The sequence below is a fragment of the Peromyscus maniculatus genome, chromosome 1 (assembly GCF_049852395.1).
Source record: "Peromyscus maniculatus bairdii isolate BWxNUB_F1_BW_parent chromosome 1, HU_Pman_BW_mat_3.1, whole genome shotgun sequence".
In the NCBI taxonomy this organism is placed as follows: Eukaryota; Metazoa; Chordata; class Mammalia; order Rodentia; family Cricetidae; genus Peromyscus; species Peromyscus maniculatus.
This window is the reverse complement of record NC_134852.1, coordinates 211,329,272-211,348,680: the sequence shown is the minus strand read 5'-3', so window position 1 is coordinate 211,348,680 and position 19,409 is coordinate 211,329,272. Positions and strand designations below refer to the sequence as shown.

The 19,409-nt window shown below is 40.1% G+C and overlaps 1 protein-coding gene across 3 annotated transcripts in view; it reads right to left on the bottom strand.

Annotated features, from left to right (window-relative positions):
- Atrnl1 (attractin like 1) overlaps positions 1 to 19,409 on the bottom strand; it is a 587,588-nt gene that overhangs the window by 211,161 nt on the left and 357,018 nt on the right. For all 3 annotated transcript variants that reach the window (XM_076563387.1, XM_076563388.1, XM_006978477.4), the window contains exon 27: positions 4,092 to 4,199. In XM_076563387.1, coding sequence (XP_076419502.1) covers positions 4,092 to 4,199 — 108 coding nt within the window. The remainder of the gene's footprint in view (positions 1 to 4,091; positions 4,200 to 19,409) is intronic.

The window sequence follows — 19,409 nt, the reverse complement described above, 5'->3', positions numbered from 1 at the left end:
TGCACAGTTACCCCAGCTGTGGTGAACAGAAGTGCACAGTTACCCCAGCTGTGGTGAACAGAAGTGCAGTTACCCCCAGATGTGGTGAACAGAAGCGCACAGTTACCCCCAGCTGTGGTGAACAGAAGTGCACAGTTACCCCAGCTGTGGTGAACCTCAGGTATATAAAAAATATCATCTCCCACTCTACCTTACATTTCCACCTGACCATTCTGATGTGAATCTCAAGAGTGCAGGTAAGACTCAGATTTAATTTAATACAAACTCACTGTTCAGCTAACCACATTATGAATAACCAATATTTTTTGCATAACACTAATAGCCCACTGACCTGTGGCATTGTGTTGGGTTTTAACACTGAACTGTAAAAAAAAAAAACCTATCATAAGAATTTAAAATACTTTGGTTCTCAGTTCATATAAAATAAATCCTTTAATGCGATTCCACAATGGCCCCAGGTTTCACAGTTAGCCATGTAAGCAATCAATAAACCACATTGTGCCATTATATGTATTTAAAACAGAGGGATTTGAAACAGCTCTCGGAATTCTGCAATAATGATAAATAAACCACAGCTAAAAAGTTTCTAATTAGTAGCAATTACTATAAAGAGCAGAGCAAACATGAAATAAAATGTAATCTTAAAAACTCAACTTATTTTCTAAAGGATGCCAAGGAAAGAAATTGGCATCAAGCTGTAGAGATGCAACTCGGATGTTTACTTTTAACAGAAAGAGCAAACAACCAGTTTAAGCTCTAAAAATATCTACTGAACTGCAGTGTTTCTCAGCAGAGTGGAATTTCAAGGGACATGCAGAGTCCAGGTAACTGCATAACGAGCAGAGTTGGAGGATTCCAAACACACCGCAGAGCTACAATAATCCAGACATCGTGGCAGTGCCGCAAACAGACAGACGTACATCAGGTGAACGGCCCAGAAACTCCCCACTCGAGATCAATGATTTTCAAAAGAGAAACTATACCTTCCAACACAGAGTCTTCAACAGTTCATAAAACTTCAACGTCCACTGATTGTAATCTTGAACTTAGCAAAAGTAAGCTGTATTTTATGTAATATTTATGACAGTGTCATCAAGACTATTCCCAAATAGAAACAGTCCGATTAGCTGAGGAACTTTATTAACAAATATAGGAGGGCTGGGCATGATGCTGCACACCTGTACTCCAGACACCCAGAAAGCTCAGGCAGGAGGACTGAATAACCAGCCTGGACAGCACAGCGACCTGCCTTAAACAGTGAGAAATACAGTACCTGCACACAACACAATATAAACTTGTAGTTCCTCACAGTCCACAGCATAGACAGAGTCCCAAACTGTGATGAGAGCAAATGGGAATATTATATATTAATCTGGAAAATGATTATACAACTCCATGTTTATACTAAAAACAATAGGGTATATATTTTAAGTGCATGAACTGCATATTATATGAATTATAGCTCAACAGGCTCTAAAAATACACTTCTACAATTAGAACTCAACCCCAGATAAAATGGACCTGATAAATGGGAGCTAGCATGTAATTATTTTTCCCTTCTATATCTTGTAGCTGAATTTCGGGGGAGAAATGGTATAAAAAACATAAAGGCATTCAGGTTATTTAGAGAACTGAGCAATAATACCAGAAAGAAAACTAAGAATCCCAATGTTGGCATAATCTGCATGGTACAGAGTGAACTTTGCCACCGCTCCTGAAGGGCATGGGTAGCGGAACTGTCACCATCATCCCTGACATTAGACATGGAGACTACATGGAAGAGGGAGGAAAACTGATGAATCTCAGAGACGTTGTCAGGAATTCCTCCAAAGTCTCAGAACACAAAGAAAGCAGGCGAGTGATTGGGCCATTCGGAGGAAGAAATGGAAGCCTGCACAGGAGCAAGTGCCTTGGCCTGAGATGCACACATCCCTCACCAGCTGCTGTGGGGCAGGAAGCTGCAGAAGCAGTCCCCCAGGCCAGGCCTGCAGAGATGACATGCCCCTATGCATGGCATGTGTGGGACTCGGAGCCAGGCATGCAGGCCACTGAACTCCTAAGCATCCACTTCTGCCCACCACAACTGCAGACTCTGCAATCACATCAACTCCTGTGCATCTCTTCTGTGACTAGGGGAGCAATCAGAGATGCCAAGAGTAAAGGATGCTCGCTGTTATTTAAACATGCTATAATAAAGAGGTCCATTGATGATATCTATATCAAAACGTCCGGTTACTTTCAATATTTGGAAGCAGAAAGGTATCATGCACAAACTATTGTATTAATTTTGCTTGAGATGAGCTAAAGAGAAAGAAGTATTAATAAGGCTTAGAAATGCAAGGGAGGAACAAGCATTTCTATGGGCCATTGATGAGTATGGGGTACTATGAAAAACAGGAAAAGGAAACACACAATACTCAGAAGTGAACAAATGAAATCATAAAGAAAATGGTTTCCTCTCTGCCCTGCACACTCCCTCACCCCCCCCCCCCACCACCGACACACACATACCCGAGTAGCAGAAGCAGGCCTTGGGGGACAGTGCTGTTTTCAGTGTGAGCATCCATGAAAACAGTCTTGGAGCGGGCTGGGGAGAGAAACCTAACGCACAAGGAACGGGGCTGAAACAAGGACGGAGAGAAGCTGCAAACCCAGGGGTGTTGGAGCGCCTACCAGGAAAATATTTTAAATTAAAAAAAAAAATGAAGGCCACATGTTCAACACATGCGCACCAAGTACTCTGTCAAGGAGCCACTGAGAGACTCCTGTGAGCAGCTGTATGTGATGCCATCCGCCCCTCCCCAGGCATTCTTCTTCCAGTCTTGCTTCTAGTCACTTACATTTATTTCTCCCATGACTTGAACATGTCACACTGGTGACAAGAGAGACTTAGATTTGAACAGTCTAGATTTCCTGCTCATTTTTAAAGTTTTTAGAATAACATTATTTGAAACAGGGGACCAAAACAAAATTAGAGCATTTGCTATATATTTCATTCGTACATTCTGCTTTCTAATTTCTCTCCCAGCAATAGAAGATATGTACCTACCTCTCCTAATGCTCTAATCTTCCATGGCACCTTGATGTAGAGCAAGAAAAAATTAAGTATACAGAAGCAACACACTGATGTCACACACACACACACACACACACACACACACACACACACACACACACACACTTTAGTTCATCCAAAAACTACTGTTTTCTATTATACTCGTGAAGTATATTTTGGGTTTAATTTTTAACAATAACAAAACTTTGTCCCTACAGACAAAATCAAATATATTTGTACCTAGGTTTTAGGATGACTCTGTTTTTAAATTCCTCCCTTTCTTGGGGGAAAAAAATCTGATGATAACATAGTTAGTCAAACAGTAGCATTTCTAAAAGAGAAGAAAAGATGTCTACTCTAGAGTCTCTTCCGCTTACATCTTAAACACTGCACAGACTATGCACAAACATGTAAGCACACAATTAAACTAGAATGCCTCCAACAGCTTTGGAAGGTCATGATTTCAGTTTACTTCAGATTCCAACATCACATTCAAATGCACACAACACTTTTTATTTCATTTCTCTCTATTTCTGCACATGCAACACAGATGTGTGATAATCGTCATACTCCAGAAATAAAAATATCCAGGATATTTTACAATCAACTTTAAAAGCTAAACTATGTAATTAAAATGCAGCTCATCTCTACACACCTTTTGCAGTAGAATGTTGCTAATAAAGATGGATGTGAATTGTTCAGTAGGGGCCACAGGGCCCTCTGAGGACTAACTATGGCACTCAGCTTCTTCCAGTGTAACTATACCTTAAATTCCTTCAGCTCCTATCTGTCAGGCAAAGGCTGCCAGGTGAGCAGTCTGTCACTCTTGCCTAGGCTAATAGACTCTCCAGTGGCTTTTGTTACAGCTCATGTCATACCATTAAAACTATGTGCCTTGAAAATACCATAACATATGTGGCTGAATCTTGTCAACTCCAGATAATCAGACTCTGTGTGGCTTCACAAGCAGATGCAGATTAGAGAGGCAATATAAATATGCAAATCACACTGGTCCCCTCAGCACCACTGTTCCTACCTCTAATGGCCCTCGTAGAAAGTCTGTCTGTTCGGCTCCTCCTTCCAGTGCTACATCAACAGAGGCAAAGGGACGGCTGGCCATCTGCTGCCGTTCTCGAAGCAGTTGCTGGAGGGGGTTAAAAATGATCTGTTTTAAAACAGGCTTAGAGGCACATTAAATGCAATAATATCTGTTTTCACTTCTGAACAAATGGCACTGAAAATCTAGCAACCGTTTTGTATATATATGCATCTAGAAAGCTGAAGACAAAGTCTACCTTCTCCCAGGCTCTGGTTTCCCCTCACAGACGCATGAAGTGTATGGTGCTACAATCTATAAACAACCTTCTCTTGACCTCCACCCACAGGCCCAACAAAATGTACTCAAAAGCACTTGGAAAACCTCAGGTATGAGTTGCTACTTAAATAAAAAGTACTATTATGGTGACAGGTATAGTAAGGTTCCCACTCAAAATAACCCATGCATTTCTGTTAGCAGAGAGGAAAGTATTATCAAAAATGTTTAAGGAATGAAAATGGAAAATTGTCAAAATACATTAAAAGAGACCAAGGAGCATACACCTGCTAAGACTAAGTTTGTGTGTCGTTAAGGTCCTGTCCGCTGCTGTGGCGCCAGCAGGAGCTGTGACTGACTGTCTTCAAATCTTTACCCACAGCCTGTGTCGTTATTTAAAGTGCAGATGATCTGCGCAAGGCCCCGGGGGCACCACTAGGTATTTGTGCCTATGCCGGGTTTGCCTAGCTGAACCCACTCAGCTTGCAAGTCCCAACCAACTACCAAGCTAATTTATATTTCTGCCTTTCCTTGTAATTATAATATTCATTAAGTCATGATAAGAAAAAATTGATGACCAGCACTAGATACCACAGATCTTGTCCCTCTCATCCTATACAGCTAATAAAATTATTATTAAATATTAAAGAGGATGGGCAATGCAATTAAATACTCTTTCAAATGAGGAGAAAATCATATCATTGGAGAAGGCAGAATCCTTGAGCACAATGAAGGGCTTCATTATTTATGGAGATCTTTGAGATTCTCAGGCATTAGGTGAAAACATTAACCACCAGTCTTTGAATGTAAATGGCTGAAGTCTTGTGATGCATCATTCATAAAATTCCTTTGCAGATGAGAAAGCAACACAATAAGGGAAGGCAATTTGTTACCTAGTGTTTGTGCATTAACACATACGACACAGGGCATAAACAGAATTTAAGGCTTAGCTTTCTTATGATTAAAGAGAACATTTACCTGATGATGTTATACAGAATGAATAAACTGCTAATGAGTAGTAGTTTAACTTATTAACTTACACTTTGTTTATGTAATGAATTCATAATAAGTATAGTTTAAAGTATAAAGGTGTACAAATTAGAAATTACTTACTTTCATAAAATTTTACCATTGGGTTATTATATACGGCTGTTAACAAATAGAACTTGGTTTGTACCTCTCTCGACAGGAGTGGCTAAAATCATGTGTGCAGAAGGCAAACATGGTCTTATTTCCAAGCAAGCCATAGTATAGACAGAGGTAGTATGTGCTTGTGTGTCCTTGGCAGAACACCGCAGATGCTGCCCTGTACATATACCCCAACAACAGAGCCGAGCAAACTATTTTCCAAGATTAATACACAAGAAACTTTGAGAAAATGTAAATTCAAGTTTATGTCCATACAGAATTGTCTAGGATTTATAATTAATGGTGTCCTCCATTTATCTGCCTCTCCTTGGCTTATAAATGATATCTCCTATGACAGAGATTTTAATAATGAAAGCTCTGTTTCCTCACCCGTCCTTTGCTGAATTCTTAAAGGGTTTACAGAATATAATTAATAAACATTCATTGCCACAAATTGTGATGCCATAGATAAGTACTCCAGACCAAGCATGTCAGAATGCAGTGTATCACAGTGACACCCAAAATCAACATGGAAAAAAAAAACTGCCTCTGATACTTGTTCAATTCTGAATGTTTTATTTGTAAAATGCAAAGCATATTCTAAGACTCAGATTTGTTCTCTGAGCTTTGAGTTTAATTGCTTGTAAAGACCTGAATGAATTTATTCTGGTCTACCAAGTGGGGCTCAAGATCTCGTTAAGGGACACAGTGAAGTTCTGGTTGTGAACCCTGGGAGAGGAAACTGCTTTCTCGTGACACACTCTGCTTGGTGTGATGTTCTAAAGGAATAAAGTAGAAGACACTGCAAATACCTTTCCCACTAATTTCTGGTTCTCAACTTCATCCTTAACAACTGTCCCTGCAATTAGTAACAGGATGCCTCCTTTCTCAATTTTTATAGGACAAAGGATCTGCCCAAACTGGGCTGACAACTCCAGTTTTCAAAGGCTGTCTAAGGAAGCCAGCCTCTGACGTGGAAGGCCCTGCACTTGCACGCTGCTCTCCTCACTCTTTTGTTTGACGCCAACAACAGGACTTCAGCCTCACTAGCCCTTGATTTTTCTCAATTCTGTGGAGCATGACTAATGGGCCCTAACCCCGTCCCTCAGAGGACCTGTTCTCAACCCCAGATTCTCTACTCACTCTCTATTGGACCATGACCAAATAGTTGAGCTTTTCAAACAACTTGTTCTTACTCTGTATATGATGGGAATGACGAAGATCTTCCTGTTGAGAGGTTGGGGCGGAACAGGATGCCATAGACCGCTCAGCACAGAGTCTGCTGGCCACCAGTGCTCAGAATTACTGTGCTGAACTTGAAACACTAATTTCATATTTGAAGATGGCACACTAATTACCACAGTGCCATTTTCCTCAGCACGGGTGACACATTTGGCTCTTCTAGCCTGCATTTTACCAAATGCTGCATTATGAGACAGTTGGAAATGTCATTATTGAAATAGACTTGGAACAGTTCTCTGCCATTTGTGACTAAGAATGATAAAACTCAACCAGAAAACCAAGAGAAAATATAAAATACTTTCTTAAGACATTCTGAAATTTATTTTCCATAATTCTGGTTTTGTGAGGCAGTTTAGCATTCATACATCTACAAGGATGTATCTGTCTTATACAAGATCTGCTGCTAACAACTGCTCAGCAGAACAATGAAAACCACAGAACAAACTGATCACATCACAATAGACGATAGTCGTGTTGCAACAAATGTTGCTGGTAAAAACATTTAAAAATTAAAGAGATGTTCTTTGGATCATTGATTTGTCCAAAATAATTCTTTTAGTATTGAATATCTGCTATAAAATACCTGCTATAAAATACACCATGAATTAAAAATTAATATGAACACCAGACCTAAATCTGACAACTTTTTTCACATATATACATCAGATGTATACATCTTTATATGGATAAAGATAATTCTACTTAATGCTCCTATTTAAAATTCTGTGTCATTCCCCCAGTTCCTATAGCTGACTTTCAAATACTGCAAGGCATATGAGTCTAGTAAATTTTAGGACAGGATACCGTAAAGAGTCATAACGTAAGTAACAGAACTGTAGTTAACTGTTCTCACAGCTCCCACCTCTTTCTGTCATGTGCAGGTCCCCAGATGTCCTTCCTATCACATCCCAAAGTCCTTTTATTCTACTCCAAGTTTGAAATTAATAATTACTTCTCATTTCCTCTCCTTTTCCCTCTCTCTTATATGTTTAATTTGAGAAAAAGATCTTACATTGTGGCCAGGCTTGTCTGGAATTCATTATGTAGCCCAAGCTGACCCCAAACTCAGCAATCACCGACTTCAACCTCACAAGTGCACTGGGATCACAGGGGTGGTCAGCCACACCTGGTACACTTTCCTATGAACCTACTTATTATTTCAGAATGGCACTAATCCTTTCTATTTCCTTACTTTTACTAGAATCATCTCACAGGCAAAAAATTATTTTTACCTAATTCTCATTCCCCAAAACAAGTAGTTGGAATTCACTTTCATTTTTTAAATGAATAATGAATTTGAAAATAATTTAAAATGATGTAATTATGATTAACCATTTAAAGTTATGACCCATCCTTTGGTATTATATTATAGTATATACAGGAACATTTTTTCAATCAGAAGTTCTGAAAATTCACATCAGGTTTCCTATTGTTCCTCATCTACTTTTCTGCTACACTACAAAGATAATGGGAGAAAATTCATAGTCATCACAATGTATTAATATTTCTAAGATTTTTTGAAAAGATAAGGAAGTCACTAAAGAGATTTTATATTGGTCTGGACTTTGCAAATTCTGATAAACAAAGGTTTCTGAATTCGACAGGTGAGATGAGTGTTGAATATTAGTGCAAGCATATTTAATATGGGGGTGAGAAGGGTGCTGAATATTAGTACAAGCATATTTAATATGGGGTGAGAAGGGTGCTGAATATTAGTGCAAGCATATATAATATGGGGTAAGAAGGGTGTTGAATATTAGTGCAAGCATATTTAATATGGGGTGAGAAGGGTGTTGAATATTAGTGCAAGCATATTTAATATAGGGTGAGAAGGGTGTTGAATATTAGTGCAAGCATATATAATATGGGGTGAGAAGGGTGTTGAATATTAGTGCAAGCATATTTAATATGGGGGTGAGAAGGGTGCTGAATATTAGTGCAAGCATATTTAATATGGGGTGAGAAGGGTGTTGAATATTAGTGCAGCATACTTAATATGAGGCAACAGTGTTACCGTGAAGAAGACAGTGAGTGCCTCCATAAGGTCACTGGGCTGGTGACAAGGACAGCCTACCACTTTCTAGCACTAAGTCTGCAAGGTGCAAGGCTCAGACTCCATCTTGTCCACGGGTCCTTCTGCCTTTACTCCGTCAGTCTGAAGCCGGTTTTCTAGACGCTGACGCTAGTACCCATGTCATAACAGATGACCTCATTCAAGTTGTCTGGATTACTCTTTTCTATGCTTTTTCGGTCTTCAGATTATGCAATGTGATTATTCCTGATACACGTTTTTGAAAAAAGTAATGTCTTGTGGCCTCTTAATGGTATACTTACTAACTTTAGTAAAATTAAATACTTTCACTAAAGTCTAAAAAATTACTCACTCTTTATTTATTATTTAAAAAAAATGCTGTCCACAATGGGCAATAGCCAGACTATAGATTTTCCAAATGGGTTCTCCAGATGCACTACACGTCACGCCTCCTTTACTATTGTGAGCTTGCTACCAGAAGAAAGACAAGAATGAAGGGCCTTTCTACATCTGCTATCAAAATATAACTAATAAAATGATAATAACACATCATCTAGCAGATACATTCAGACATACAGATGTGTTATGGGTCATGTCAAGGGTATGAAGATAGAGTCGTGAATGTGTGTATGAGTAAAGCAGATTATAGCCCAAAGTAAACACACTGTAACTCGAGCTTCAAACTTAAGAGCACACGGATCTCTCTCCTTGGGAGGTGGAAAGTGAACAGACTTTACAGGTGAACTGGGAGGTGGGTGCTAACAAGAATGGAAGCATCAGAAGGGGAGAGGGGATAGGGTTGAGGGAGGGAATTCAGGAAGAGACAGCTGGAATTGAGGGGCATTGGAGAGGTGGTATGTAAAACTAGTATAGTGGAAATATCCTAAAAATATATGAAGGCAATCCTAATAAGGTAATAAGGGGTATGGAGTCCCAACTGGCCATCTCTTGTCACCAAATGAGGCTTTCAGTACAGGGACTGGGTTGCATTTAGTTGAGTTGTATGTCCAACGGGGTCCCATGGAAATTCCAAAACAACTGACTGTTGCTAAGACAATGGGTTGCTCTCCACAAACTGAGAGCGGGCCCCATTGCCCAGGATAACACCCACACAACTCATTGAACATGGAAAAGTGGAGCGGATACCTATATGGAACATTCACCCCTATGTTTTTAGTGTCTTTGGTGTGGGAAGGTACTGTGTAGGCTACCAAAAGAGAAATGTAGATACCAATTCAGCCACAAAAACTTTGACCTACAATCTGTCCTACTTGTAAGATCTGCCAGGACAATGGTGGTACAGAACTTGTAGGAGTGGCCAACCAATGTCTAATTTGACATAAGGCCCTCTCCACAAGGTGGAACCCGTACCCAACACTAACTGGGGTGACCAGGAACCACAGACTAGATAGCCCAGAGACCCAGGATAAAACCAAACACTACTGGTCTTAAAAAAGGGGGGGGGGGTATCAATAAAATGAATCCTAATGATATTCTGCTATACTCACAGATCAGTGCCTTATTCAGTGACTCATTATCAGAGAAGCCTCTTCTCGTAGCAGATGAGAACAGATTCAGAAACCCACAGCCAGACACTATATGGAGAGAGAGTCTAAATGGGATGTCTCCATCAAGTCCCCTCAGAGCTCAGGGAATCCCATTGAAGAGGCGGTGGAAAAAGTGTAAGAGCCAGAGGGGATGGAGGAGACCAGGAGAACACGGTCCTCTGAATCAACTGAACAAGGCTCATGTGAACTCAGAGACTAAAGCAGCAAGCACAGGGCCTACACTGGTCAGTATCAGGTCCTCTGCATATATAATATAGTTGTCAGGTTGGTGTTTTATGGGACTCCTGCATTTGTGATCTAGTGGGTCTCTGATTATTGTGCCTGCTCTTGCGGCTCTTTTCCTTCTGTTGGGTTGTTTTGTCCAGTCTCAATGTGATGTTTTTTGTTTGCTCTTATTATATTTTGTTTCGTCATGTCTGGTTGTTATCTCTTAGAAGCCTGTTCTTTTCTAAGAGAGACAGAAAGTGAGTGGAACTGGGAGGGTTGGGAAGAACTGAAAGGAGTAGAAGAAAGAGAAACTGTAATCAATAACAGGAAAAAGTCTAAAAAAAGTAAGAGGCCAAATAAATGTTTGTCATTTAAATGTAAGTAAATATAAATGTTAGTCAACGGAAGTCTCTGTTGTCATTTGGATAACACTGACCATACAGCTGGCATTACCAAAGCTGCTGCTTGAGTTTCCTTTCTGCCGCTGTGATGTAAAACTTTGATTATGTAGATGGTGTTCCTGCGTATACTATAGAATTTGCATAAACTTGGTAATGTCTCTTATCCTGTTAAAGTAGATTAGGAATGAACAGGTTTGAAAGAATCGGGAGTTTTGCCATCTCTAACATGTTCTAGCATGGCCCGTTCTACTCCTCCTTTCCTGTGTGTACAGATTTCATTCATAACGAAAGCCAAAGTTTGAACCTTTCATCAAAGAAGACAATTTGCATTTTCCTTAATAGTGAGGCTACTTTACCATGTAAAACTTTGATTATGTAGATGGTGTTCCTGCGTATGCTTATTTATATTCAGTGCTTGGCAGCATTATTTATTTTGTTCATCAATGATGAAACTGCTATTCATGTATTAACAATAAGATGTCTACATATATTAACAAATAGAGGAAAATTCTCAACTCTTGCTTCTTTCTCAAGAAATCTCACTAAGAATGGAAACAGATGACATTCTTCCTCACTTAGCATTTTAAAGAACGATCCTGAAAAAGATTAGACTCAAATTCCAAGTGGAATTTTGTTCCTTCCTCTTCTGAAGCATAAATCTCTCTGTAGATGGTGAATTCATTCACATTTGGACTTATTTGATAAGGAAAAGGTTTTACTATAATTATTCACTAATTAAACATATCGTACATCATCTATATGTGCCAGTTGTTGCTCTCAGAATCTGTGTGGGAGGTGATTCTATGTCTATTCATCAAGTTTTGCACACTATCAAAGCATAGCAGTTCTTCTGCGGCACCTGTTGGAAGGAGGCAGGACGACTTCTGCTTCTGAAGGGAGCTGAAAGCAAGAAAGCTTCCAGAAGAATCTTAGCAAACAAAAACCTAACTGCATGTGAATACACTGCAGTCTTGTGGTCAGCTCTCCCTCACACTCCCCCACACCCCTGCCATTTCTCTCACTCAGACCTGAAGACTGGACCCAGTGCTCAGGCATGCCAAGCAGCCCACAGAAACCCTTTGAAGGTTACTTCATGCAATTTCAAAATTAAAATGCAGATTTCAAACCCTGTCTTTGTTGACATAGATGGCATCACTGACAGAATCTGCCAAAGATGACCTTATTTCAGGACGGAAGGAATCACACTGAAGGAAGAGAGACTGAGAAGAGTGGCGAACAGTCAACATTGCCTCACGAAAGGTCACACATGCTGGGGAACAGTGGGAAGTAGAACAAAATACTCAAAGACAGAACTTTTGACTCCCCACACTTTGTAAAGTAAGAACAAACTACACAATGCATACTGCCTATTTTAAAAATTATTGGTAATTAAAAATCATATTTGATTAAATATACAAGTTGTTCCTATTCACCTTACTGTATAAAAACAACTATTACAGAAAATTGTGATGGAAAACATAAAGTGGCTGGGCAAAGAGAAAGTGGCAGGAAATCCTGTAGCAAGAGTGCACAGGGAGTCCAATAAGAAAGACGTGGCGCCGTCAAGTCCTTGACACGGAGGGCAAGCACTCCCAATGCACAGCAGTTTAATACGGAACGGTTCACTTGACCACAGGAATCTAACGTCCTCACTCCCTACCAGAGTGTCCTGTCACTCCAGTGTCATGGCTGCCACCCCAACTCAACGCTGCTGGGGCATGAAGTACTGAGGCCATCCCAACTCATCGCTGCTGGGGCATGAAGTACTGAGCATGATGCACAATGGCCCCACCTACTGCTTTCCAGAAATAGCCACACTGCCCAATACAATGACACCGAAGCCAGGAAGTACAGATGAGCAAAAAGGATGCTGGGTAATATAACAAAGGAAGCCAGAGAAGGATGTTTTCAGAATTATCAGCAACTGCAGAGTTGGCCAGGCAAGTTTGGGCTTCGGATGTAAGACATGGCGAGTCTTCACAAGCTGGAATGAAAGGAGTATACCTCTCAGAGGGTAACTAGAGGATTATCAATGTGGAAGGAATCACAATGATGTCTTTAAATCTTCAGGAGCGGGAGCTAAACAAACCAGATTCATTATTTCCTAAAACAAAGGTTCTCTTTATATCACTCAGAAAGTCCAATGCTATGGAGTAGGAAGTAGCGTGAAACCAGAAGGCACAAGAAATATGTCTACATTCTCAAATAAAGTAGCTCAATGTATCACCAAGGAACCAGTAACAGCAGTTAATCTCAAATACAATGAATTTCCCTCTCCCAATAAGTAGCAAAAGGTCAGTTTTGTATGCAGCTTTCTTTAATACAAAAGGCCAGGTGGTTGTAATTTATCTGAGCAAATCAAAATGAGCAAAGGGACGAGCACTGAAAGGTCATTTAAAAGCTACATCCTCAGAATGGATGTGTAATGCGGATGACTCCTTAAAGAGCAAAAATGAGAACCTGGATAATGTGACTTTTCAAACCTGAACTTGAGGGGGAAAGAAATCACAGGTAGAGCACCCTCAGTTCTTAGGGTCAGATATGTCACTTTCAGGAGGTGTACCACATGACCCAGTGAACCCTTTGGAGGGTGGGACACAAGCAGTGACTCACAGCAGAAGCCACCCAGTGACCCGCTGCTCTCCCTGAAACCTACGACTGGAGGTGCATCACTCCTTCAGTGGCCCTTTCCCTCCAGGGTGTCTGTGCTGAAGCTGAATGCTGCGGTCATCTATGACTATAATATTGTAGTTTCTCAGGAGCTGCTTAGATCTCTGCAGACACATCAATGATCTAAATACTGGACATTTCCTCTTAACTCTAAATATTTGTACTTATTTTTTTAAGGAAATGTGATGATTTTGTTACTAGTTAATGGAGTTATTTTTCAATTCAATACTGAAAAATGATTCTTTCTTTGGTAAATTATTTCTTTTTTAAGTTATCTGCTAATTACAACTTAAAATGTCTTGGGAAATATACAAGATATTCATTGACTTGTTGTAGTGATAAATGAACAGAATTTTGCCTTTAATATTTTGTGAAGGGAACCATGACTTAATTTTGGTTGTTTCTATTTTAAACGTGAAGGGTGGTTTGATGGAGAACAGATTATCCAATCAGTGTAAATGGCTTCTTTAAAGTCTTTGGAACACCATTCAATGCACACAAATCGGAATATATGAGAGGCAATGCTCATACCAGACTCACTGCAATAATTCATTTTCTAAAATGAAAAGGAATCTAGGAGTTATCTCATCTAACATTCACATTACAGCATGGTCAAAAGTGCTCTGTCTTCTCTGATACATGGTCATCAGGCATGAAATCACCTACTGGGAAGGGTCCAAAATTACTACTTCTTAGCAAGTTTTATGTTGGGTTCATACACTAAACAATATTCCCCTTGAGATCTTTTTGGATCATTAAAATTAAGAAAGATACTACTAAAGTAATTTACTAAAATTTCTTGAAGCACACATTAAGTATTTGAAAATTTTCTCACACCTTTAACTCAAACAGATGGAATATTGTAACACTTTTCATTAGGTATTTATGCAACAGAGATCTGTGCAATACTCTGTGTTCTGGGAAGGAGGCCAGGCATATGGTCTTGCCCTGAAGGGGGCTTACTCAAGTTTCATGAGTAGGGCAAAAGTATTTCTAGAGTATCAGTTTTCAGTCTTGTTTTCGAAGGTCTCTCTTAAAATTTAAGACGAACATAACGTTGTAATATGCCTGACTGGTTTAGAATGTGACAAAACTGTTTCTATCATCCATACTAACCTGTATTCTTTTCTGAGATGAGGTGGTGAGGTGGTATATTTCGTTTTGCTTTTATACTCCCTCTTCTGTTGCTGGCCCTAATTAGCAGCCCTGGGGTTCCTTAGACAAACTGTGAAGATGAGTATTCCCCAGTTAGCACTGGTATGAGGTGTAATTTTTTTTAAAAGTAAATCAGAACTTCCTATTGATAGTTGAATTTTTTAATTTTTAAAATTGTAGTTGCTATCCTAATTTTCCTGAGTAGATAATTCTCTGTGAGCTGCTGGCTTTTGGGTGTGTTGCATCTCTCTCACTATGGCCTTTGTATTGACCTTCTACTCTATCCCCTGATCAGGTAGGCAGAGACCCACCATGGCTGTTCCCTGCCAAATTTACTGGTGATCCAAAGCAAATTCTAAAAGCCACTCGCCAGTTGATAAAGACCTCCTCACATTCCTGTACGCCTTCCCTGTGGTGATGCAGACAGACAGAGTGGATAAGGTATACTATTGAAAACCACAGAGTGCGAGTCTACTCTGGATTCAGGAGCACTCTTGGGTAACAAAGTTTCCCACCTAGGAAGCTAGGTACTTTTTCCTCTATTTTTAAATTCTGTGATGTCACCCTTTACTCACAGTAAACACTGTCCACACGGAGTCTGAGGAGGGAGGCTTGAGCATGGGTTAAGGAGATGGTTCTACTTCATCTTGGCCAGCCTCTCAACAACTGATGGCTAAGGGGCTTTCCTGACTCAATGTCACAGTTCAAGAATGCTCTCTAGAGTTTTGTAGCTTCTCTCTTGAAATCTTCACTGCTTCACCTATTAGCTGGTGAGTTTCCTGAATACTATGACTCATGGCATTTTAAAAAATCATCAAACATATATAACCATATAACAATTAACCTACAATTTCTTTCTCTTCTTACACAACATATTTCTTTCTTTACTAATTTGCCCCCAAAACTCTAAATTTTTATAACTAAGACATTTACAACTAGGTTGATTAAAAAGTTTAAATGGATCAAAGAAAAGAAATGAATTCTTTAATACCCTATTAGAGCCCTGTCTCTGGAACCAGACACCTACTAAAATCCAGAAATGAGCCACTGAACTATTGAGGTCCCTGCCTAGAATCCTGAAGAAGTTGAAGAGGAGAAAGTAAAAATATCAGGCTAATGTCTTCATTAATGACGCCATTTACTGTGTCCACATTTACACATTGGTCATGTCATTTCCTTCCTCAGGGCAGAGCAGGGAAGTCACCAAGCTCCTAATAATGAAGATCACCAGACTTCATTCAGGACTAAAGTCTTCAGAGTGACCTTTTACATAGAGGGAAAGGCAGGAACAGCAGAGATAATTAATTATATGAGAAAGAACAGTCTAGAAATTATCAAGGATACCATTTTCTGTCATTTAAGAAGTCAACAACCACACATACACTATAAAACCTCAACTACCTTTAGATGGTGTTTAAATTAGTCTTAGGTAGCCATACTGGTTTCTTTACCTAAAATTTCACTTTTCCCTAACCATTCCATTTAAAATTGAAGACACTTTCACAAACAACTGAACACGCACAAATGCTATATTTTGACTCTCTCCTGTCTTTCTTTTCTTTGTTGCATTAGCTACTAAAAGGCATGTAACAAATTTTGCTTATAATCTGTTTAGAATCTGTCTTCCTAATATCAGCAGAGATATTATTATTTATGGTAAAATTCACCATCTAAAAAGTATCTGACATGGCAGATTTTCAAGTGATAATTGTTGTATTGAATAATTCACTTAGGACCAAAACAAACCTCAGAAACATGTAGTTTGAACCCAGACTAACTATGACTCTACTATGTGGACTAAAGTTGTCTATGCATTTCTAATAACATATGAGAGACAATGTTTCCCGGGCAATAAAGTAATTAAGAAAACACAGTGGTAACAACCACCACAAAGACATGCCTGCCATCAGTCACACCTTCATGTGCATGCTGTTCACTACAGCCACTTCAGTTTTCAGTATTAGGCCAACAGATACTAAACGTTGTTGGTTATGTGTAGTCAGGAGGACAAACGGATCTGAATAATATATGTATGGGTGGATACTATTACAAACATCTAAACTGGGTAAGACAGCAGCAGTGGTTGGCTAAGAAATATGTATGGATGGATAATACCACAGTTACCCACTTACTCCCAATCACAGGCCATGTGCTTTAGATGCTTTACATAAAGTGACAGGTACCCAGGCCTGGTTTAATACACAGCTTTCCAGTCTACTCTTCTTCCCTCAGTTCTGGTATTGTACCTGGCCTCATTAAGAACAAGATTTAGGAAATGTATTATGTTTGAGGTAACTCCATTAGGTGGCATCTATTGCAACGGGACTAGCCAGGTCATTACATTTGATAGCCAGGGGGCCAATGATGCAAACATTTTTCTGTATTATTGGTGATTTGTATGCTTTAAAATTAATGCCAGGAAAGATTTGGCACTGAAGCAACAAGACTGAGTTGAGCCTTTAGGAATTTTGTCCAATCTGGTGACTATAAAATATATCTGGTTAAGACTGAAAATACTGAAGAATGGCTTAGGGATTTTATTTGAAGAGTTTTTAGTTTTCAAAAGTAAAAGAATTGTATTTTTGGATTTATGACTATGACTTGCAAACAGATGTGATCTTTAAACCAAGAATGTGGTCAAGTGGGAAGACACTACTGTACTATGGACATCTCTTAGTGAGATTTTTTTTTTATTGAGGCATTTTTTTTTCTGCATCTTGAATCAAATTTACATAATGTGACCATATAAATAGACATAACATATATTTTTCATATGACCTGTTGTGATACATTTCAGAAACTTCTGGGTATAAAATCCAAACTACCTACCAGGAGGCCGAGGATAATACCAAAGTACTCACCAAAACTGTTCCCTGGCTCCTGGAGGCAGGAAGAAAGCTGCTTTGATCAACAGTGGCTCTATTCTCTTGGGTACATAAGCAAACTCACACCCTGGTGCTCTTATACCCAGGAACAAGGAGGACAAGAAGCCGAGTAAAGTTAGAGGGGAAACCTCTTGATGTGGACATATTTATTCCATGTGAGACAAGATCTCTCTCTATAGTCTTACCAGCCTGAAACTGCCCAATCAGTTATCATTGGGGGCATCAGGACAGGAGCTCAGGCACCAGATAAAACAGGGCCTATGCAGGGGAGGTGCGTACTGGCTTGCTCTCGGGCTCACATGCAGCAACTTCTCTTGTATCTCACGAGATCACTGCCTTGATCCCACAACAGTTGGCTGGGTCATCCAACACCAATCAACAATAACAGAAAAACGTCACACGGACTTGCCAAAGGCCGATTTGATGGAGGAGTTTTCTCAGTGGAAGTCCTTGCCTCCAAAGTGAATCTAGTTTGTGTCAAAACGAACCAACATACTCTGTAACAGGGTGACAATGCTCCTACTAGACAACACAGACTAACAAACAAAAAGCCCAGTGCCAGGAAAGGGTCTCCTCTTTGGAAATTTGGTCAGTGATGTCCTATGGTCTCCAAACATTATAGGTTATTGCCTAGACCATTGTTTCCCATCCAGGACTTGACCAGAGGATAGTATTGCGGAAGACACCGCGCACCTAAGAACATGAAGAAATCAAACTAGAACTCACCTGGAAATCTCATCCCTTTGGCTAGCTTTCCTAGGGCTGAAAGGAGCTATGTACACTACCATAGGTAAAAAAGCGATCATGAATCTTAACCAGCTGGGACTCCAGCAGGCTCCAACAACAACTGACCTGGCAAGATGTGCCTCCTGGGGAATAGTGGTACAAACAACAGGGGAGCGATCAGTCACTTTCCAACTGAATTTAAACCCAACTCCACAAGATGAAACCCATACCTGGAGCCAATATGGAGTAACATATCTGTGGCTACATGGTCCATGATCCCCAGAGGAGAAGCTACCACAGCTGCCATTCTGCTAAACGATCACAGTGTTCAATCTCCTTCTAATGATTTATCATTCTACCCCAAAATGTAAAGTCTCTCAGCCTCCATCAGAGGAACTTCTATTTGCAGCAGATGGAGACTAACACAGCGACCCACAACTGGTCAAGGTGAAGAGAGCAAGACACAGGAATCCTCAGTCCGAATGGGACATTTATATCACACATCCCCCCTCAAGGCTCAGTCACTGAGGAAGAGGGGGGAAAGACTGCAAGGCCAGAGGCTGGGATGACACCCAGGAAGCAGGGTCCCCCAGATGCAGCAAGGCAACTGTGAACAGGAACTCACAACTGTTGTGACAGCATGCACAAGATCTATGAAATCCCCACCCACACCAAACTCCAGCAAGGAGAAGGAAGGTGGGCATGGAGACCCATGCCTAGTCAGGGAAGTATTGGCAAATGGTAACTGCTGGGAAGAAAATTACTTTTCTTTAAGAATGTTGCCCCTGGGAGGCATGGTGGCCCATGCCTTTAATCCCAGCACTTGTGAGTTCAAGGCCAGCCTGGTCTACAGAGCAAGTTCCAGGACAGCCAGGACTACACAGAGAAACCCTGTCTTGAAAAAAAACAAACAAACAAACAAACAAAAAGAATGTTGCCCCTGGTAGGCTGACCACCATTTTCCAGGTTAGGCCACAGATCCAAAAATATCTGGGAAGCACAACTTGAATTGATGGGTTAAAAAAAAA